Consider the following 24,211-nt stretch of genomic DNA (forward strand, 5'->3'; position numbering starts at 1 on the left):
CAAATGGCCTCCTTCTGCACTGTAGGGATTCTATGATTCTAACCTCAGTATGCAGGCCATCAGGTCCAGGGGAGCTGTCAGCTTTTAGTCCCATTAGTTTTCCTGGTACATTTTTCTCTCTTATTGTGATTGTTTTAAGTTCCTCCCTCCTTTTCTACTGTTTTCCTATTATTTTTGGAATCCTCTGAAGACAGAATCAGAATACTTGTTCAAAGTCTCTGCCACTGCCTTGTTTCCTATTATTAATTCCCCAAGCTCACCCTCTAAGGGACCAATGCTAACTGTCATTACTCTTGTCCTTTTTATATATTTGTAGAAGCTTTTACTGTCTGTGTTTATATTTTCCTGTTTTCTTTCATACTCCAATTTCCCCTTCTTTATTTTTTGCCGTCCTTTACTGGTTTCTAAACTTTCCCAATCTTCTGGGCTACCACTAATCTTTGCACCATTATATATCTTTTCTTTCAATTTGATGCTATCCTTAACTTCCTTATTTAGCCAAGAATAGTGCATCCGTTTCTTGAAGCCTTTCTCTCTCAGTGGAGCATATCTTAGTTGAGAGTTATGAAATATTTCCTTAAATATCTGTCACTGCTTACCTTCAAAATTATTTTCCCATTCCACTTTTGCACCCTCAAACTGAATGTTAAATTCTATCATGTTATGATTACCCTTATATAGACGATCTTTACTCATTACACATTACCAGGTCTAAAATAGTCTGTTCCCTGGTTGGCTCCAGAACACATCGTTCTAAGAAACTGTCCCAAATACACCCTATGAACTCATCCTCCAGGCAGCCAATGCCAATTTGATTTGATTTATTTCTTTCTCTGTCCTATTGTTTAGCCACTGTTGTTGACCTATAAACCATTCCTACCATCGACTTTCTTCCTTTGCTTTTTCTTATTTCCACCCAAAATGATGCTACATTTTGGTTCTCTGAATCAAAATAATTTCTCATGACTATACTGAAGAAGCTGTGATCTTCTATTATCTCAGCTATCCAAAGTCCTTGTCTTTTCTTCCTGTCCTTCTGAATACCCAGCCCTGGCCACTTGCAGATAAAGGTTTTTTTACCTGCCTGCCCTCCCCAGACCTAAAAGTCAGTCAGCACCTTGCTGACGTGGAACCTGACTGCTCTGCAGTAATAATATGATTGATTAGTGCAGAGTAGGACTTTCACCCCTCAAGGTCAGGAGGACCCACCCTAAAAAATGCCAGCCAATCTGATTGGCTGGCAGCTGTGTAGTCCCAGCCATGCTGGAAGACAAAAGTGGCCAACGCTGAGAATAAAATCAGTTCCTATGAAAAAGTGAAGTTATTTCCCAGACTTCAGGTAAGTCTGGGTTTTTGGGCGGTTGGGCTGTAATGCCTCAGCGAGGAATGAGAGGGCGGGCAAGTTGGGGGGAGTTGGCGGTGGACAGTTTAGAGAGGCCAATGGAGAATCTTGGGGGCTGTTCCTGATGGACACAGGGAAGTCCGCAGTGGAAGTACCCCCTTTCCGATCCCACAGCAGCCCATGTTGTCAAAGCTACCAGACTGCTAGCCTTGTTTCTGCCTTCCCCTGCAGTCTGGAAGAGACAGAATGAGGCCCTTAAGTACCAGTTAATTATCCACTTAAGGACCTGAATAGGCCTAAGAGTGGTGGGCTGCCTGATGCCTTATCTACCCCCTAATGGGTGGAAAAAGTTAGGGGTGGGCAGAAAGGTGGCGGGCTGATTTATTTTCATGGTCCCCACCTTCATATACACTGATGAGGCCCATAACATTCACCCTCTGAATCTCTAATGGCTATTGAATCAGACTCATTTATTTCCACTTGTGCTATCAATTCGCTCATCTTGGTATGAATGCTGTGTGTATTCAGATAAAAAGCCTTAAATTCTGTCTTTTTACCATTTTTTCCTTACTTTGACCTTACTTGCTGTTGCCCTGTCCCTTCCTGTCACACACTGGTTATTATTACCTGCATCACTACCCTGCACTACTGTCTTGTCGTTTCTCTGTAGCTTTCCAAATCATCCCTCAATATTTAGTTTAAAGCCTTCTCTCCAGTCCTAGCATGCCAACTTACCAGCTGTTCACGCCACACTCCCGCTGCAGCGAGGTTGGATATTTGGCCAGCCAAATCTCCGTTTACTGTGGCGGGATGGGAAAATCCCTCCGGTGTGAACGGTGGTAGGTTTCTGGCCCATGACTTTCGATTTGCCAAGACACTGTTCCCCCTGCCGGCCTGGTTCAGGTGAAGGCCATCCCAATGTTACAGCTCCCTCTTTCCCCAGTGCTGGTGCCAGTGCCCCCATAAATGGAAACCCAATCCCCCCCCCCCCCCCCCCCCACACACACACACAAATCACAATGCTGTTTACGCCATTCCCCTGGAGTTTAACTCCAAAATCAGGATGCAAGATCCTGAGAATCTCTGCAGAAAATTCCACGTTGTCCCAGCACGGTGGCACAGTGGTTCGCACTGCTGCCTCACGGCACCAAGGACTCAGGTTCGATTCCGGCCTCGGTTCACTGTCTGTGTGGAGTTTGCACTTTCTCCCTGTGTCTGCGTGGGTTTCCTCCGGGTGCTCCGGTTTCCTCCCACACTCCAAAGATGTGCGGGCTAGGTTGATTAGCCATGCTACATTGACCCTTAGGGACGAATTTTCCCATTCTGCCTGCCACGGGCATCGTGGTGGGGGAGGGGCGGACCATGGAAATGTCCGTTGACCTTGGGCGGGATTTTCCGGTTTCAGTGTAAGAGTGGCTGGAAAATCCCGCTCTTAGTTTAGGGGGGTTAGTGAGGTAAATATGTGGGGTTACAGGGATAGCGCCTGGGTGGGATTGTTGTTGGCGCAGGCTCGATGGGTTTAATGGCCTCTTTCTGCACTGTGGGGATTCTACAATTCTATGAAATTGCAAGGAGGGAGCTTTTACTTAAAAAAATAAAACAGTTGAAATGTTATGTATGGAGATATTGCTATCATTCTCAAGTTTCTGTGCAATTGGTTGCTTTATGACAGTGGGATTATGCCATTCTGTGTCAATGTTAAAGGTGAGTTTTGTAAATGAAGAGGTGAGGTTTGCACAGAGCCACTAGCTCTGCTGCTTGCCAGTGTCGGATCTAAGCCTGCACTGCTCCATCCAAACACACGGCGTCCTGGAGGATCCAGTGACGAGGGCTGAATATTATCAGCAACGAAGACAAACGGCACACACACAAAAAAAACGCCTGCGAAAGGGACTTGCAGCAAAAAAACATAAAGAATGTAAGTGAGATTGGGACAAGTCCCTCCTGGAGACAGGTGAGTTGCCTTTGGTTTTATTTCCCCCACTGCATGTCTCCGTGGAGGTTGCTACATTGCACGCAAGGGGGGAAAAAATATACAAACCCGTTAGCTGCATAAATCTGCTGGATGCTTTTGTAGGAAGAATGGGAAGGTTGTAATCGGCGGTTGTATTGCTGATGGAGCTAAATATGAGGCAAGAACAAACAGTGTTGCCTGTTCTACAGAAGAGGGAGCGAATATTATGTTTTTTTATTGACAGCTGCAAATTCTTAAATGCAACATTGGCGTTTGCTTCCCATTAAAGAATATGTACGGCGGATTTATGCTGTAATTTAGGTTTTTAAAACATAGTTTCAAAATTCCGAAGCGTTGAGCTGTGTGTATTGTATTCAATGTGACAGCTGTATGTTTGCAGTAGGCATATAAATGTATATATATGTGTGTGTGTGTGTATAATGTATGTTGTGTGTTATGCTTACTAGCAACGTTGTCCTGCTGGCTCTAACACATGTGTCAAATGAAATAGCAACCCAAAGAACATATCACCCCAGGAAATGCCCTAACTCCATTCACTGCAGACTACTAATATTTCAATGGACCAAATTTCCCATTCTTCCCCTTCGTCCCCACCCCTTCCTGAATTTTATCAATGTATTCAATTATTGAGCAACTGGATATTTGAGATATAAACTTCCACTTTTTAATTTCACGCTATATAATAAAAAACATAAGTTGCTATTGGAGTTGACAGCACTCAGTTTATAATTTCTGGACACAGTTCTACAATTCATTGTGCCATTTTTGAATATTCATCGATTACAGTATTTTCAATTGCATTATTAACCCACAAAGGGTACACATAATTTTGCATTTAATTATGTTATCATTTTGTTTCCTAGATGGTTGAGACTCACTTACAATTTACTTTTGTTGCTCTGATTTTAGCTTCCAGTTATAAATGATGCAAGTGCTCCTGGCAGCTTCCTGGGACAGTTTACCCTCTTGTCAAAATAGCCTTTATGCTTAAGAAGGAATTTAGATGGTTGATGTTGCTTATAGTTCTTGCTGCACTTCATTTCAAAGATTTTTTTTCACAGAAGTCATGAATAACACATTCTATTTTAATTCGAATGCCCAGGAATGTTGGCGGGTTTAAAAAATATATACATAATTTCTTCATTTCCTGCTCCGTTCATATCCATTCAGGCACTCATGAATTATGGTTAGTGTCGCAAGTTATTCTTTGTGATGCAAGAAATTGGAGTGGTAGATGTGGAAATGTTCTTCGTGAGTAACTTTGAGAAAAGAACTAAAGGACATGGTTATAAACGCAGCTACTTCAAGCTGACAAGGACAAACCAGCTAAAATTTGAAAATGGATAAGCTAAACAGTTTCAATTTTAACTCTTCATCATTTCAAAACTAGGAAATAGAAGACAGAAATCTCATTACCTTTCCATTTCAGGATAATAGTTATTTAATCTGGCTCTGCATTGATTGCATTAATATTGCAATCATTGCAAAACCATTTTTCAGATGTAAGATTTAAATTTTAGAACACATCCAGCTAACTTGCTGGATTGTCTTTAAGCCATGTTATCTTTTCTAACAATTGAAATTCCACCAACAGTCAGAAGGTATTTTCCATCAATTTAATGCACAGGGAAAGGGTAGGGGAGTGAGACTAGCTGAGTTGCTTTTGTTAAGACCTGGCAAAGACATGATGGGCCAAATGGCATCCTTCTGTGCTGTCACCATTCAATAATTTTACGTTGGCATTTTATTCAACCACATCACAATCGAGCCATTTCCTATCCACAGTCCAGACATGAACTCCATCAACCTTCAGGCTGAGTCCATTGATGCATATTTTTCAGCATCTGTTCACCTACAAGCCAGTCCTTCTACATCATATCTGATTAATTACAAAGTCACTCCTTCCCTCTGCAGAATATTGCCTGCTTGTGTCCCTGTCTGGCACCTTCTACTGTCATACCTTCATCATCTTGAAGATTGATTCAATCAATTATTTCTTCTCCAATATCCCCATCGTGGCACAGTGGTTAGCACTGCTGCCTCACAGCGTCAGGGACCCGGGTTCGATTCCTGGCTTGGGTCACTGTGTGGAGTTTGCACGTTCTCCCCGTGTCTGCGTGGGTTTCCTCTGGGTGCTCCGTTTCCTCCCACAGTCTGAAAGACGTGCTGGTTAGGTGCATTGACCCGAACAGATGCCGGAGTGTGACGACTAGGGGAATTTTACAGTAACTTCATTGCAGTGTTAATGTAAGCCTTACTTGTGACTAATAAATTGACTTTGACTTTGACTTTGATCTATACCCCTCATGAGCGTCAGGTGTTCTGTGACTTGTATTTCACCTGTATACCTGTCAACTGCTTCTCACGCAACTTTCCTGCCATCTTCTAACCCAGTGAGTTAATTTCAAGATCCCCATGATTGGTCTTGCATTATCCATCCTGTTTTGGTAATTGCCTCTAGTTATATTATACATTTAGACAGCAGCTTTGACTTCTCTGATGCTTGATCGCTGTTTATCTCCATTTTCTCTGTTCCACCATTGCAGGCTGTAATTGCGATTATTATATTTCTGTGCTCTGGAAACTTTCTTCTTTCCAAATTTTTCAGAAAATATCTGTCTTGAATCCTATCCCAAATTATTTTAATTTCTACTAGATGTCTGACTCAGTCCCTGCAATAGCTTTAGAGAAGCTCCACGAGGGATTTGGATTCTATACCAGACCCCACAGTAAGAAAATTCCTGTTGAGGATTAACCTGGGTTGGCGCAGTGGTTAGCACTGTTGCCTCACAGCTCTAGGGACCCGGGTTCGATTCCCGGCTTGGGTCACTGTCTGTGTGGAGTCTGCATATTCTCCCCATGTCTGCGTGGGTTTCCTGCGGGTGCTCCAGTTTCCTCCCACAGTCCGAAAAACGTGCTGGTTAGGTGCACTGGCCATGCTAAGTTCTCCCTAAGTGTACCTGAACAGGCGCTGGAGTGTGGTGACTGGGGGATTTTCACAGTAACTTCATTGCAGTGTTAATGTAAGCCTGCTTGTGACAATAATAAATAAACAAACAAACAAACCTTATGGCAAAATGGACAGCTACTACTTTAGAATGCAAACTAAAAATGTTTATTTGGCAATAAAGATTGATATTTAACATTTCACTATTTGAGACATGGCACGATATACAAGTTCAATGTACGTCGGTCCGTCTTTCCTGTCGATCCTGGGACTTCTAGAATGTTCTCTTCTTGGTTCTTAGAACCTGGTCTCTTGATTCATGGCACTCTTCCAGATATTAACTTTAACACACATACAAATCCCTTTGCAGCTTTAAGACTTTAACTCTAATTTCCCAGTCCACTCTAACTGCTGAAGCTACTGTATATACTTCACAACTGAGCTCTCTCACTCTCAATTTCTCTCACCCTCTTTTCTAACTGCTAACTATAATTTGTATCAAAATGGAAGACCTTGGTACACCTGCTCAGACCACCTTCCTTGAAATAATTAACTTCACAACCCTGTTGTCCCTTCTAAGTGCTACCTATAATTTGTATATTTTTGACAGGAGCTCCTGAAACACCAGGTGCTCCGACCAACTTTCTGACCCAAAGTTCAATTTTTCTTAAAGCTATATGCCAGCTTTAAGACTTCTTAACAACAAATCCCAAAATTCATGAAATCCCAATAATAGGTACAAATTAAGACTTTTCATCACTAAGCTTACAGTACAATTTGATCATTTAACCCTTATTAATTACACAAATGTACGAACAAGGTGAAGTCGGCACAGTGCCAGGGACCTGGGTTCAATTCCCGGCTTGGGTCACTGTCTGTGCGGAGTCTGCACGTTCTCTCCGTGTCTACATGGGTTTCCTGCGGGTACTCCAGTTTCCTCCCACAGTCCAAAAGACATGCTGGTTAGGTGCATTGGCCACGCTAAATTCTCCCTCAGTGTACCCGAACAGGTGCCGGAGTGTGGCGACTAGGAGATTTTCACAGTAACTTCATTGCAGTGTTAATGTAAGTCTACTTGTGACACTAATAAATAAACTTAAGCTCAAGTCTAACATTTCTTTTGCGGAGCATTACAGAAATACAAATCAACATTTGCACATGCACACTTCCAGCAAAGATTGTTGGATAGTGGTCAGGGTCCCTAGTTCAGTTTGTCCTGACAAGGAGGCCAATTGTGGCTGACAGCAGCTAATTTTATACAGATCAGAGATAAATCTGGGCAACGCCTGGTGTTTTCTTCTCAGCTGCTCTCTATTATAACCAGCTATTGGGCTTCCTCTTGCAATACATTTCACACCCCATTGTGGAATTGCCGCTTATGTTTACACGGGTGCGTGTAACTTTTCACTTGGTGAACTTGCGAAGGTACATTTCACGATGATACTCAACAATCTTAATGACATAGAACTTACAGCACAGCACAACCAGTCTTTCCATCCGTGTACCTGCCTAGTTTCCATAACTCTTTATTTCCATTTCTGCCAGTCATCCATCTGACTTATTCTTAAATATTGACATGAGCCAGGCTGCTAGATAAGTAGCTGAAGGAGAAAGGAAGAAGGTGGCACAGTGGATAACACTGCTGCCTCACAGCTCCAGCGACCTTGGTTTGATTCTCGGCTTGGGTCACTGTCTGTGTGGAGTTTGCACGTTCTCCCCCTGTCCGGGTACGCCAGTTTCCTCCCAAAGTCCAAAGATGTGTGGGATAGGCGCATTGGCCATGCTACGTTTCCCCTTAATGTAGGTTAGAGGGATTGACGGGGTAAATATGTGGGGTTATGGGGTTAGGACCTGGTGGGATTGTTGTCGGTGCAAGCTCGATGGGCCAAATGGCCTTCTTCTGCACTGTAGGGTTTCTAAAAAAAAGTATATGCATTTAGGGTTCAATGAAGTAAGCTAGCAGGAGTCTTGTATGGAGCATAATCACCGCCAGAGAGCAATTGGGCTGAATGGCCTGATTCTGTGATGTAAATTCTCTCTAGTTTTATGCACCCGCTTTTCTGCTGTAACTCTGTTGGAAGTGTGGCGGAAGCTGTATTTATCTGCCTGATCAGAATTTCTGCTGCACCTTCTGATGGACTGCAGTGGTGGAATGGGAGCAGCTCCGAGGAAATTGCTGACCATGATCTCTGCTCCAGTTACTAACCGAAGCACATTCCACATGCAGTCCCACGACCTTCCATGCAAAAAATAAGTTTCTCCTGCTCTCTGTTCTAAATCTCTGCTATTTGATTTTCACATCGAAGCCCTTTCGTTCTAAAACCCTCAGTTGCTGCAAAAGTCTGTTTCAATCAACTCTTTATGATTTTAACAACCCTTTTCAAAGGCCTCAAAAATATCCTCTGTTCCAATGAAGATAGTTCCCATTTTTGTAGCCTGTATTCACATTTAAAAATTCCTCACATCAAGCAACATCCTGAATGAATCTGTGATGTACCATCTCGGTCACCTGAACATCCTTCTACAATGTGGAGCCCAAAGAAGCTCACCACCACCTTACCTCAAGAGCAATTAAGGATGGGCAACAAATATTGGCCTTGCGAGCGACACCCAAAGTCCATGAAAGAATAAAAAAAGGCCCTGCATATTGTCCCAATGGTGACTTTATAAATATTAAATTCAATGTCAGTAAAGTGGGATTAATACATTTTAGTTGAAGAAAGTAACAATTCTACTTTGACAAAGGGCCATCTGGACTTGAAATGTGAACTCTTTCCTGCCCTTACAGATGCTGCCAGCACTGCTGAGATTTTCCGGCATTTTCTCTTTTGGTTTACAAATATTAATTTAGGTTTACTACCACATCTCAACTTTTTATAATCTGTTATAGTATTGCATTAACTTTTTTATGGCCTTATTGATTTGAGCTGTCCTTTTACTATATTGTGAACCTGAATACTCATCCTCCGTTTTATGGAGCTTTCTCTATTCAAAGTAGAATTGTTACTTTCTTCCACTAAAAATGTATTAACCCCACTTTACTGACATTGAGTTGTTACCAATTCCACCATCTGCTTCACAATTTTGCTCCAAGGTAATATGGCTCCCATATTAGTGTGTTCTGCATCTCTAGACTCCCTCTCACTCCGTAACCAATTCATTGATGTACACAGTAAACAGAAGCTGGTGTAGGACAGACCCCTACCAGATAAAACAACCCACTTCCAATCACTGAGAATCGCGTCTTTAATTCATCCTCTCTGTTCCCTCCGTTCTGACAAATTTTTAATCCAATTTGCTGCCCTTCTTAGAAAGGGCTTGGATGAAGGAATGGAGAACTGTATATCTAAGTTTGCTGACAAGACTAAGTTATGTGACACAGTAAATCGTGCAGATGAGAGCAGGAAGTTGCAAAAGAGACATTGATAGATTAGGTGAGTGGGCAAAAATTGTGGCAGTTTAATGTGGAAAAGTATGAGGTCATCCACTTTGGACCTAAGAAAGATAGATAAGGGTATTTTCTAAATAAGGAGGTGCCAAGGAATGAAAATGAGCGCAGAGATTTAGGATTCCAAGTGCAAAAACCAATAAAAGCTGATGGACAGCTACAAAAGATAATTAAAAAGGCTAATGGAATGTTGGCCTTTCTCATAAGAGGACTGGAGTACGAAACAGTAGAACTTATGTTCCAGCAGTACAGTGTTCTGGTGAGATGCCATCTGAAATACTGCATTCAGTTCTGCTCCCCCACCTCAGGAAGGATATACTGACCATAGAGGGGGTGCAGGGCAGATTCACCAGAAAGATACATAAGTTAAAATTGCTAAATTATTGGGGTAGGTTGGATAGATTAGGCTTGTGTTCACTTGACTGCAGAAGATTAAGAGGTGGATCTAATTGAGGTGTTTAAGATGAGGCGGCACGATGGCACAATGGTTAGCACTGCTGCTCACAGCACCAGGGACCCGGGTTCGATTCCCGGCTTAGGTCACTGTCCGTGTGGAGTTTGCACATTCTCCCCGTGTCTGCGTGGGTTTCCTCCGGGTGCTCCAGTTTCCTCCCACACTCCAAAGATGTGTGGGTTAGGTGGATTGGCCATGCTAAATTGTCCTTAGTGTCAGGGGGATTAGCTAGAGTAAATGCATGGGGTGATGGAGACAGGGCTTGGATGGGATCATGGTCAGTGCAGATTTGATGGGCTGAATGGCCTCCTTCTGCAGTATAGGATCCTCTGGTTAAAGGATTTCATTGTGTAGATAAACTGTTAAGCAAAGAGACAAACTGTTTCTTCTGGTGGATAGCGATAGTTCTAGCCTGTTCAGGGGTGATGTGATGCCAGAAAGCACTTCTTCTCGCACAGAATGACGGAAGTCTGGAACACTTTCAAACCAGCCCTCCCTCCACCCACCAGAACTCCAAGCTACCTCTCCCCCCTCCAAAAAGGAAGCTGTTGAAGCTAGATGAACGGAGAATTTCAAAACTGAGATTGATAGGTTTGTATTAGGCAAGATTATTAAGGCTTATGTAACCAAGGTAAGTAGATAGGGTTAAGATACAGATAAACCATAATCAAACTGAATGACAAGGGATTGAATGGCTGACTCTTGTCCCTGTCGCTCTTACTACGTTCCCTTAATTCCTTGTGCCTTAAACTTCTGCACTTGTCTTTTGTGATTCATTTCATAGAATCATAGAATCCCTACAGTACAGAAGGAGGCCATTCAGCCCATTGAGCCTGCACCAACCACAATCCCACCTTATCCCCGTAACCCCACATATTTACCCTGCTAATCCCCCTAAAACTAGGGTCAATTTAGCCTAGCCAATCAACCTAACCCACACACCTTTGGACTGTGGGAAGAAACCAGAGTACCCAGAGGAAACCCTGGCAGAATTTCCCCATTTATTGTATCCCTTTTCTTGCTTTTTGATCCTTTTCCTTTTTTTTTGTTGAGTTTATTGCTGGTAGTTTTTTTATTCACTCTTTCCTCATTTTATTTCTCTTAATGCTTTTATGCTTATGTTACAACTTTTGCAGATGTGGATTCAGCTCCCAACATGCACACCCACAGCGTCCAGCTCGAACTTCCCACTCGCTCGCTTTGTACCTCCATTGCCTTGGTGCAGACAGACTGCTTGTCTGATATCCAGTCCTGGATCAGCTGCGGCTGTTTCCAGCTAAACACTGAGAAGATCAAAACCATTGTCACCAAAAGCTCTGTACCTTGTCACCAACTTTAACCCTTTCTCAGTCACTATCTAGGATGAACCAGACTGCCCAAAACCTCGCATCATGTTCGACCCTAAATTGACTGACTCTGTATTGTCCATGCATATCATAGAATAAACTCCACCCAGTCACTCAAAACCGGAATTGAACCCAGGTCCCTGGCACAGTGAGGCAGCAATGCTAACCACTGGGCCACTGTGCTGCCAAAAATTTACTTCCTTCGAGCCGGAATTGAACCAGCAACCTAAGGATACCTTTGAAAACTCTACAGTCCTTCCTCTGCTCTAGCAGCTGAGCTGTCGAAGGAGTGCTAAGAAGTATATCAAGAAATATTTGTAAAATTAACCTAATAGAGCAATTTAGTATCACAAAATTATTATGTTTGGCTGTTCAGTTTGTTCTTTTAAGATCAGTGCTGGAATATTCCAGTGGTTTTAAGTTGGCAAACTTAGATAATTGGGAGAAAGTGGTGGTTCTAATCAAATAGAATTGAAGGCTTGGGAGCACTTAGTGGTAGAATATTTCCCTTGTGTAAGAGAAAAATGCCTTGGGATCAGACTCCAAAGTCACTCCAAAGAGGAGGGATAATGCTGGGATATGAGACAGGGAGGAAGGGTAGGGAGAAACACATGCTGGATTGGGAGCGAACTGAGAGAGTTTACTGTATAACAAAAATTAAAAGTTTACACAAGAGCCTCAATCAAACCAACAGTGCAAATATAACCACTATTATACAGATAGTTTAGTTTTTATTGCTGTGCAGCCTGGGTTGTCGTGTTTGATAGTCTTCAAACTTATGCTAACTTATTGGTACATTTATATGATTGATTTGGGGTGTTTTTAAAAATAGTCTTTACTTTTAAATGATCTGTGTCATAGCCTTTTAATGGCTTGTAATAAATCTGGGGATGCATAATTAATATTCTGACTGCAGTGTAAAATTGGTGATGTAAATATTAAGTTGTAACTGCTCTAAGCACTTTCATGATGTCTTTTTGGATTAACAGTATGAATCATCCAATAGGCAAGTCCAATGCAGCAACTAACCCTGATCCAGCTTGGATGTTTCCCTCAACATTTGTACTGATATTTTACAGCTAAAGCACAGCTTCCATAAACAGAGACACTGCATTGTGAATGAAAGCCTGTGTTTATTGATTACCACGTACGGATTGACTGTTGACTCCTAGTTGTGACACACTGCTCACTGAACAAGTGGGATGCCCAAAATGTCTTGCTACCTCCAAAAGTAGGAGGTCCTGTGTAGCGTCCCTCCCTCTGAGCCAGAAGCTCAACACAGTAAGAGTTTTAACAACACCAGGTTAAAGTCCAACAGGTTTATTTGGTTGCAAATACCATAAGCTTTCGGAGCGCTGCTCCTTCGTCAGATGGAGTGGAAATGTGCTCTCAAACAGTGCACAGAGACACAAAAGTTACAGAATACTGATTAGAATGCGAATCCCTACAGCCAGCCAGGTCTTAAAGATACAGACAATGTGGGTGGAGGGAGCATTAAGCACAGGTTAAAGAGATGTGTATTGTCTCCAGACAGGACAGCCTGCAAGTCCAGGAGGCAAGCTGTGGGGGTTACTGATAATGTGACATAAATCCAACATCCCGGTTTAGGCCGTCTTCATGTCTGTATCTTTAAGACCTGGCTGGCTGTAGGGATTCGCATTCTAGTCAGTATTCTGTAACTTGATTTTGTGTCTCTGTTGGACTTTAACCTGTTGGACTTTAACCTGGTGTTGTTAAAACTCTTACTGTGTTCACCCCAGTCCAACGCCGGCATCTCCACTTCAAGCTCAACGCCAGGACTTGTTGGTCACGGAAGAAACATTCATGACGTGGTTCAATGAGATGATTATCAGCTCGGGAATCCTTCCACTATCCTCCAAAGGGCTTTCTCCCTATGTGTGTGATGACATGTGTAAAAACAAAACCTCCAAAAATGAAAAATAATTTTTTTGCCTGAGCAATGTACACAGGCTAAAATTTATCGACGGATAAAATATTAACTACAAGCAAAAATGACACAGCCACATACTAATACTGATATTAACTAATTGTTCAATAACTCATTTACACCATATGTAGACTATGCTGACAGAAGTACATCGTTCTTGTATTGTTTCTTAATGACGCCTTAGAAACAAACAGCCTGCAATTCCTGGGGATCCTGCCAGTATCGAACCATACCCTTGACAGGAGACCTTCAGAGCTGCCTCACAAAATGAGGGCAAAATGCTTGTGCTGGATCCCCACCTAATCCAGGAGGTTTCTCTTTGCAGTAGGAAAGGTTAGAGCCTCCATTTAGAATCATAGAATCCCTATAGTGCAGAAGGAGGCCCATCGAGCCTGCACTGACAACAATTGCAGCCAGGCTCTATCCCAATAACCCCATGTACCCTGACTAAGGGTCAATTTAGCATAGCAATCCACCTAACCCGCACATCTTTGGACTACAGGAGGAAACCGGAGCACCCGGAGGAAACCCACGCAGGCATGGGAAGAACATGCAAACTCCACACAGTCACCCGAGGCTGGAATTGAACCCGTGTTCCTGGCATTGTGAGGCAGCAGTGCCAACCACTATGCCGCCCTTACAAAGCAAATGATAGCAAAGGGGCAATTCAGGGGCTGTGACACATAATGCCAGGATTTGCCCTCCTTAGGCTTAATTGGCATATCAATAAAGACTAATACGATGAATAGCATATTAACCTCTACATGGGTGAATGTGGCCCCTAGAGTAGAATCCAGGCAAGATAAGGGCTGAAGTCCCAAGGAAAAGAATATTAAATTTTTTTTTGATGGTTGCCACATTTATGGAGGGTAGCAGGTTGAGGCGGTGAGGCAGTAGGGTAGCAGGTGGCTAGGATGGTATGGTGGCAAGTGATGAGTTGGTAGGCTGACAGGTAGGGTGAGAGGCCTAGATAGAGTGGGCATGGAGAGGATGTTTCCACTAGTGGGAGAGACGATAACTCAAGGGCACAACTTCAGAGTGAAGGGACACTCCTTTAAAACTGAGATGAGGAGGAATTTCTTCAGCCAGAGGATGGTGAACCTGTGGAACTCATTACCACAGAGGGCTGTGGAGGCCAGGTCATTGAGTGTCTTAATGACAGAGATAGATAGGTTCTTGATCAATAAGGGGATCAAGGAGTAGAGGGAGAAGGCAGGAGAATGGGGATGAGAAACATATCAGTCATTATTGAATGGCGGAGCAGACTCAATGGGCTGAATGACCTAATTCTGCTCCTATATCTTATCTTATGTAGGGTGTCAGGTGAGTAGGGTGTCAGTTGTGTCAGGTGACATGTGGGTAGGGTGGCAGGTGGGTGATGGGTTGATGGCTCGGGGCATATTTGGGTCAGGTCGGGAGAGATTGTCAGGTCTTGGGACTGGTCAGGTTGGGTCAGGGCGAGTCAGGTTTGGCTGGGGGGAGTTGTGGCATCAGTAGGGGATAGTTTGGTAGTGGGGGCTAGTCATGTCCGGTCGGGGGGAGTCAGGGGGTCTGGGAGGAGCCAGGTGGTGAGGTTTGGTCAGGTGGGAGTCGGTGGGTAGTTGGTTGGTGGAGGTGAGTCAAGTCAGGTTGAGTGGTGGGATATCAAAGGGGTGGGGTATTCAGGGGTAAGGAGGGGTCAGTGTGGATGATTGGGGATGTCAGTTTTGTGGTTACCCAGGAGTGAGACTATAGGGCCAGGATTTTCTGTCCTCACCCACAGCTGGGGTCTTGTGGTCCTGTTGAAAGTCAGTGGACCTATAGGTAGCCTACCCTCATGCATTCCCTAGGGCACATCCCATCACAGAGGGTCTGGAAAATTCCAGCCTAGGATTTCCTGGGTAACTATTCAACTAATGAGTCAAAACTGTCTAAAGTTTCCGATTCTAACCCAGAGTTAGAGACTTTTTGGAGCGTCCCTGGGAAGAGGGGAATTGCCCATTGGAAGTTCAAACTACCCAAGCTTCCCATGGAGTCAGTGGGTTGGGACTTCTGAGGGGTTCCGTGGAACATCTTCTGGGGTATATCTGTCCTTTGCCTATCCGGAGACTGCAAGATTTGGGCCATATTTCTCAATCGTCAAGCAATCAAAATGCAGACATTTTCTTTACCTTTTAACAAGGTGTGAAGGGGGAACTTCTTTGCAAACTACTTGTCCTATGGCTGTTTGAAAGCACAATTCTGTCAATGATTTAAATGGAATTAACATATTTTTGTCCATTAAGGAGTCTGTAATTTGATTAAATCAGGATTAAAGGTTTTTTTTTCCAAAAAGAGTCTTTATTCATAAAATTTGTAAAAGTACATTCCAAAACACTTCAAATTGGATATTATAGAAAGTGCAATAAAATTCAGCTTTTCCCTGTACAGCATGTTGAACTCTGATCTGCCTCAATACAATTGAAATGCACCTTGTATTTACTTTATACATTTAATGTCAAGCATGCAGCCCAAGGGGTTTTACACAGTTACCAGCCCCTTTGGCTGGAAGGCCTTAGATTGTGAACTTTCCCAATTGCGCCTTTGCGGAGGCTGCCTCAAGCTTAGTGCTTCCTCAGTACATATTCATGGACCTTGGAATGTTCCAGTCTGTAACACTTGGCCGTGGACAACTCTTTGCACTGGATGACCAAAAATCTTCAGGCAGACCAAGGAACATCTTTCACTGATTTGGTTATCCTCCAATAGTAATTTATTTATTAGTGTCACAAGTAGGCTTACATTAACACTGCAGTGAAGTTACTGTGAAAATCCCCTAGTCAGAAAGTCATAGAGGTTTACAGCATGGAAACAGGCCCTTCGGCCCAACTTGTCCATGCCACCCAGTTCTTACCACTAAGCTATTGCCCGCATTTGGCCCATATCCCTCTATACCAATCTTACCCATGTAACTGTCCAAATGCTTTTTAAAAGACAAAATTGTACCTGCCTCTACTACTGCCTCTGGCAGCTTGTTCCAGACACTCACCACCCTCTGAGTGAAAAAAATGCCCCTCTGGACCCTTTTGTATCTCTCCCCTCGCACCTTAAACATACTTCCTCTCGTTTTAGACTCCCCTACCCTTGGGAAAAGAAGTTGATTATCCTATCTATGCCCCTCATTATTTTATAGACCTCTATAAGATCACACCTAAGCCTCCTATGCTCCAGGGAGAAAAATCCCAGTCTATCCAGCCTCTCCTTATAACTCAAACCTTCAAGTCCCAATAGCATCCTAGTAAATCTTTTCTGCACTCTTTCTAGTTTAATAATATGCTTTCTGTACACAGTTTTCCAGATGTGGCCTTACTAATGTCTTGTACAAGTTCAACAAGACGTCCCAACTCCTGTATTCAGTGTTCTGACCAATGAAACCAAGCATGCCGAATGCCTTCTTCACCACCCTGTTCACATGTGACTCCACTTTCAAGGAGCTATGAACCTGTACCCCTCGATCTCTTTGTTCTATAACTCTCTCCAATGCCCAACCATAGTAATTGATCTTTGCCTTGGTATGCACCCCTGGGTACAGCTCATAGAATGCAGAGTCCAGCGTCATGCAAATACTCGGGATGAACCTCAACAGAAACCAATGCATCTTTTTCCAGACCTACTTTGCAGTCTCTCCCACACTGCAGCTGCTTCAAAGGCAGCGTGCGGTGATGTTGAATTAGGATCAAAGGTTTACTGCAGCTTTGAAACAATTACTCTGTGGTAGTCAGTGCATTTTTCAAAGTGAGTGCTTGGCTGCCATCTCAAGCTAGCGTATCACAAAACCTGCATTGGGCTCACTTACTTTACTCTCATTACAAAACAGGCCAACAGATAGTTGGGCCCAGCACCGCAGAAAGGCAGGATAACAGCTGCTGCAAGGCTCTTTGGCCTACTCTTGTGCCTTTGGCCTTCGATTGAGGTAGAGATCAGCAACCAGAAGGAGCCAATTACCTCTAATCCATCTGTGTGTTACCTTAAATGTAAAAATGTAACCAACTTTTTTATCTTTGGCCCTCTCCATAAATCCCCATGGAGACTTTAATTCCTGGTAAACTGTGGTGGTTATTTGGAAAAAACTATCATCTTGTTGCCATTGTGTGGGTGTCCGTTGAATAATACACCAGGAAAATGAAGTAGGAGGTGAGGAACACTCACTTTCCACTTCATTTACATTGGCATGTTGGCCCAGTGTCTACCACCCCCTGTCAGAGAAGTCTCAGAAATTCCTGGGCTGTATAAAAAGGGCAATTCCTGATTAAACTGGTCTCTGTTTCTTTTAAAGTTGTTCATTAGTGTCGCAAGTAGGCTTACATTAACACTGCAATGAAGTTACTGTGAAAATTCCCTGGCCGCCACAGTCCGGCACCTGTTCGGGTACACTGAGGAAGCATTTAGCATGGCCAATGCACCTAACCAGCATGTCTTTCGGACTGTGGGAGGAAGCCGGAGCACCTGGAGGATACCCATGCAGACACGGGGAGAACGTGCAGACTCCATACAGACAGTGACCCAAGCCGGGAATTGGACCCGGGTTCCTGACGCTGTGAGGCAGCAGTGCTAACCACTGTGCTACCGTGCCACATCTCCCTGTCCTCTGTGCTTGATGAAATTACAGTTTCCAGAGGGAAATGGTCAGTTTTGTTTACAAAAACATACACGTTCCAAGGGATGAAATCTCTATTTTTCCCACAAGCTGATGTTTCATCTTGCTGTGGTGTACCTTATATTTAAGTTATCTCATTCCACTTTATAATAGGAATCTGATTTTTGCTTGGATGAGTGGAAATTTGTTTTTTTTTATTCAGCAGGCAAATATATTTTCATATAGCTTATTGCCCTGTACTTTCCAAACATTGATGTGCACATCAAGTGACGGTTGAGATATACTTGTGCTAGATAGTTTACTTTGAACAGCATTAATACTGTGGCGGCACTAGATAAATGCTTCACAAATAATGTTCGGCCTTTTTTTATTGTTTCAGATTTCTTTGTGCAGCTCTCTTCAGGGAAACTCCTTAACCTTTGCACGTATTGGCTAATGATGAGACCAACAGAATTTCACGCTTGTGTGGCTATCTTGACCACCCTCATCTGCTTACCAGGACTGAGGTCGTCGCCCATTCAGAAACGGCAAAGAAGGAACACACAAATATTTGAGGTTTCTACTGCAAAGCCAGAAGGTATCACAAGCTATAGTGAAAACAATAATGGGGTGAAAAGTGACACAGTGTTAAATGGAGAAACAGCAAGTTCCACTACTTCCAGTAATATTATAAGGTCTTCATTAGGAACATTAACTGCGGCAATGAATCCTAGCATTGCCCATGTAGAAGAAACAAAACAAACCAATAAGGCAGAAAATGAAAATGTAATCACCATGACTGGCCTTGATATTTTGCCTACAACTACAACAATGGTGCCATTTCAGAATCCATTCAATGCAAGTACAGAGGATGCTGACTGGGACAAAACTCTACCGTCTGAACAGAAAGACGTTGTAACAGTCTTAGCGACAAAATCCTCTTCCACTTCTGGCGCTGATGCCAGTGAAGTTAACAATAGTGTTTACACAACAACAGGAGCAACGCAGAACGACGAAGCCACCCATGATAAAGAGGAAACTGAAGGAACAATGAAGAGTAAGAAACAAGTTCCAGCACCGGTTACAATTTCAACTGTACTTGGTGGGGTCACCAAAAATGAAAGCAGAACTGCGACATTGGGGACAACTGATTCTAACAGTGAAAACTTTACACTGAATAGTCACGACACCACAGCGTTGCCTCTGACAAGTAAAACTATTCTTACTCTAAATACGACACAAAAAGACGTCAACGTATTGACTTCAGAAATGTTACATTTTCCAGAATTCTCAAATACAAATGTCGACAGTTTCAGGAATGAAGAAGTAACAACAACAATAGTCAATGAACCAGAAATTAATTACTTCAGCTGGAAAGTAAACAGTCCGAATGCTGAGAAAGAAATGAATGAAATCATGGCAACTACAGTGGGTGCAGTGACAGACAGCAGGGCACCCAATACATTTCAGGTGACGACCACACCGAGAGTTACAACATCAATCAAGGGGGCTGCGATGACAGAGTCGGTCTCATCAGCTTCTACAGAAACAATGTTGAAAACAACTCGAACAACGCAAGCATTCAGCACAGCGGCTATAATTGAAACTACAAAAAAACCATATCAGGGATTGAGTTCAAGGTTGGCTGTGACAAATGGGATTCCAGCTGTCGAATCTGCTTTGCCAATAACACATCTCCCTCAGAAACAAGTCCCTGAAGGTATAAGTGTAGATAAATTATTAAACAGTCTAATATTGCATGATTGTAATATTGAAGTGAGCCTCTGATGTTGGTTAAATTGTTCCATTGTAGCACATGACATCCATCAATGAAACACTGGTAGAAGTTAAGAATTAATTTTAGCTTAATGATTCTGAGCTCCCGCATCCCCTTAGTAAATTCTCTAGAACAGGCATTTTATTTGCTCTACTTTTCTTCCCCAAAAGTATTCCACTGCGAATGTACTCTTCTCCCTGCCCAGTGTTTCCCAAATGTTCCGTTATTCTGTCATCAAGGCCCACTTAAGTGTTCCAACTCACCACCGCATCCCATTCCCTAATATTGCATTCAATATTCAAACTGAAAAGGTTCCCTGGCTGTGAGGCAACACAGTGGATGATCTTCAAATATATCACAGAATGATGCTCTCTTTTGGTTTTAGTTTGAACTTTGGAACAAAACACAGGACCAAAAAAAAACCATAGGTTTAAAAACTATGATACCTTCACTTTCTCCCCTCCCTCAATTGTCCACATTGGATGTTTGCCTAGTCAACCAGTCTCTCTTCCCTGCCAGACCATCTCCTCACCTGAATGGCCTGTTTCCATTCCTTACTTTCGCACTTTTCCGCTCTTCTCTCAGGCTCACCTTAAGTGTTCTCTCTTGGATTTCCTTCCCTTTCCCCTTTGAATATGTTATTTGTTCTCACTTTTACATCCTCCTTGCATCCTAGTCTCATCCCAAGTCCCATTAACACTTTTTCATTTTCAAAAGTACATGAACTTTACAAGTATACCAAGCATGTGAAAGGCCTGTCTGGGAAAGCAGGGGATACTCTCTGCCATTTACAGCTTGCATATTGATGATGAGTTAATTAAATTAGAATGATTTCACCAACTGTAATGTTCTAATATAAATGAGTTATGTATAGGTCTTGCATAGGAACAGTGAGCTTGTGCAATAATATAACTTATGCAATTATTTAAATTTAAGCAGATGGAACACTGTGACCAAGATGACCCAACTGAATGGGTTTTCAGTGCAATAAATGAGAAACAAGTTAAAACATTCACAGCAAATGAGCAATTGCATAGTCATGCAGAGTAATGGAACACAGAAACACTGGGAGTGAAATTGAACTACACTGGTGTGCAAAGCAGGATACAGTGGATAAGCCACTTGTTATACACACTGCCTGATAATAATTTCAAATGAAAACCACGTGGGACATCTATTTGTGGCCAATTTGTCAGCAATTGTTTTGTGCCCCAACCAGAGTTGAATTTCAGCTCCACTGTATAAGTGGTTGGGGATAGGTTCCTAAGGCGTTCTATAAATATGTGAAGAGTAAAAGGATGAGATGTGAAGGAATAGGGCCTATAAAAGGTGAAGGCGGGAAAATCAGTACGGAACCAGTAGAAATGGCAGAGGTGCTTAATGAGTATTTTGCCTCGGTTTTCACAGAGGAGAAGGACATGGGTGGATGTACTGTGGGCTTGCGGTGGACTGAAAAGATTGAGTATGTGGACTTTAACAAAGAGGTTGTGCTGGAATCTTTGAATGGCATCAAGATAGATAAGCCACTGGGTCCGGATGGGATGTACCCCAGGTTACTGTGGGAGACGAGGGAAGAGATTGCAGAGCCTCTGGCAATGATCTTGCGTCGTCGATGGAGACGGGAGAGGTGCCGGAGGATTGAAGGATTGCGGATGTGGTTCCTATTTTCGAGAAGGGGAATAGGGATAGCCCAGGAAATTACCGACCGGTGAGTCTAACCTCAGTGGTTGGTAAGCTGATGGAGAAGATCCTGAGGGACAAGATTTATGAGCATTTAGAGAGGTTTAGTATGCTCAAGAATACTCAGCATGGCTTTGTCAAAGGCAGATCGTGCCTTACGAGCCTGGTGGAGTTCTTCGAAAATGTGACTAAACACATTGACAAAGGGAAAGCGGTAGATGTGGTTTATATGGATTTTAGCAAGGCGTTTGACAAGGTCCCCCATGCAAAGCTTCTAGAAAAAGTGAGAGGGCATGGGATCCAAGGGGCTGCTGCCCTGTGGATCCAGAACTGGCTTGCCCAAAGGAGGCAGAGAGTGGGTATAGATGGGTCTTTTTCTAAATGGAGGTCGGTCACCAGTGGTGTGCCCCAGGGATCTGTTCTGGGACCCTTGCTGTTTGTCATTTTCATAAATGACCTGGATGAGGAAGTGGAGGGATGGGTTAGTAAGTTTGCCGACAACATGAAGGTTGGTGGGGTTGTGGATAGTCTGGAGGGACATAGATAGGATGCAAGACTGGGTGGAGAAGTGGCAGATGGACTTCAACCCAGATAAATGCGTAGTGGTCCATTTTGGCAGGTCAAATGGGATGAGGGAGTACAATCTAAAGGGAAAGATTCTTAGTACTGTAGAGGATCAGAAGGACCTTGGGGTCCGGGTCCATAGGACTCTAAAATCGGCCCCGCAGGTGGAGGAGGTGGTTCAGAAGGCGTATGGTGTGCTGGCCTTTATCAATCGAGGGATTGAGTTTAGGAGTCCGGGGATAATGATGCCGCTATATAAGACCCTGGTCAGACTCCACTTGGAGTACTGTGCTCAGTTCTGGTCGCCTCATTACAGGAAGGATGTGGAAAAGATTGAACGGGTGCAGAGGCGATTTACAAGGATGTTGCCTGGATTGAGTGGCTTGCCTTATGAGGATAGGCTGAGGGAGCTCGGTCTTTTCTCCTTGGAGAGACGTAGGATGAGAGGAGACCTAATAGAGGTGTATAAGATGTTGAGAGGCATAGATCGGGTGGACTCTCAGAGGCTTTTTCCCAGGGTGGAAATGGCTGCTACAAGAGGACACAGGTTTAAGGTGCTGGGGTGTAGGTACAGGGGAAATGTTAGGGGGAAGTTTTTCACACAGAGGGTGGTGGGCGAGTGGAATCGGCTGCCGTCAGTGGTGGTGGAGGCAAACTCAATAGGGTCTTTTAAGAGACTCCTGGATGAGTACATGGGACTTAATAGGATGGAGGGTTATAGGTAGGCCTAAAAGGTAGAGATATGTTCGGCACAACTTGTGGGGCCGAAGGGCCTGTTTTGTGCTGTATTTTTCTATGTTTCTATGTTTCTATCAGGGAAGGTGGGGTCTGTGCAAGAAGGATGGATTACACCTGAACTGGAGGGGCTCCAATATCCTGGCTGGGAGGTTTGCTAGTATGGTTCAGGTGGATTTAGACTAATTTGGCAGAGGGTGGGAATCAGAACAGTAGGTCAGTAAGTGTAGAGACTGGGGATAAACATGGAACCAAGGCCAGGCTAGCTAAGAGGAAGAGCAGACTGGGGGAAGTTGAACTCAGTGGGCCCGGAGGTCTGGAGTGCACCTGCTTCAATGCAAGGAGTATAACAGGTAAGACAGATGAACTCAGAGCCTTGATTCTTGCGCGGAACTTGGATGTGGTTGCGATAATGGAGACTTGGTTAAAAGAGGGACAGGACTGGCAGCTAAATATTCCAGGTTATAAATGTTTTAGACGAGACAGAGGGGAAGATAAAAAAGGTGGGGGAGTTGCAGTACTGGTTAGGGAACATATTACAGGTGTACAGAGGGAGGACATCTTGGAAGAATCATGTAATGAGGCACAGGATAGAACTCAGAAACAGGAAGGGGGCAGTCACTGTGATGGGGGTGTACTACAAGCCTCCCTACAGCCCACGGGAAGTTGGGGAACAGAAATGTAAGCAGATTCTGGACAGATGTAGAAATTATAGGATTGTTGTAGTTGGAAACTTTAATTTTCCTCATAATGACAGGAAATCCCTTTCGGCTGAGGGTTTGGATGGCGAGGGATTGGTTAAGTGTGTCCAGGAAGGCTTTTTGGAACAATATGTGGATAGTCCGACTAGAGAGGGGGCTGTACTTGACCTGGTACTAGGGAATGAGCCTGGCCAGGTCATCAAAGTTGCAGTGGGGGGAGCACGTGGCAAACAGTGACCACAATTCTGTAAGCTTTCGGATACTGATGGAAAAGAACGAGTGTTGTCCTAGGGTTAATGTGCTAAATTGGGGGAAGCCTAACCACAACCAGATTAGGCAGGATTTGGAGACTGTTGTTTGGGAGAGGCTGTTTGAGGGTAAATCCACATTTGGCATGTGGGAGTCTTTTAAGGAGCAGTTGATAGGAGTGCAGGGACAGTCTTGTGCCTATGAAAAGGAAGGACAGGGAAGGCGGGATTCAGGAACCGTGGATGAAAAGAGAAATTGTTAGTCTAGTCAAAAAGAAAAAGGATGCATACAAGAGGTCTAGGCAATTAAAAACAGATGAAGCATTTGAAGAATACAGGGAAAGTAGAAAAGAGTTCAAACAGGGAGTTAGGAGGGTAAGAAGGGGTCACGAAATGTCCTTGGCAGACAGGATTAAGGAGAATCCCAAGGCGCTTTATACATATATTAGGAA

General features: G+C 43.5%; 1 protein-coding gene across 1 annotated transcript in view; it reads left to right on the plus strand.

Moving 5' to 3' along the window:
- Window positions 1–2,955: 2,955 nt before the first annotated feature.
- armh4 (armadillo like helical domain containing 4) overlaps window positions 2,956–24,211 on the plus strand; it is a 129,754-nt gene continuing 108,498 nt past the window's right edge. The window contains exons 1-5 of the mRNA XM_078233112.1: window positions 2,956–3,046; window positions 11,303–11,484; window positions 12,502–12,518; window positions 14,776–14,783; window positions 18,455–19,774. Of these exons, the coding sequence (XP_078089238.1) occupies window positions 2,956–3,046; window positions 11,303–11,484; window positions 12,502–12,518; window positions 14,776–14,783; window positions 18,455–19,774 (1,618 nt within the window). The remainder of the gene's footprint in view (window positions 3,047–11,302; window positions 11,485–12,501; window positions 12,519–14,775; window positions 14,784–18,454; window positions 19,775–24,211) is intronic.

This window comes from Mustelus asterias, chromosome 18, assembly GCF_964213995.1.
Source record: "Mustelus asterias chromosome 18, sMusAst1.hap1.1, whole genome shotgun sequence".
NCBI classification, from domain to species: domain Eukaryota; kingdom Metazoa; phylum Chordata; class Chondrichthyes; order Carcharhiniformes; family Triakidae; genus Mustelus; species Mustelus asterias.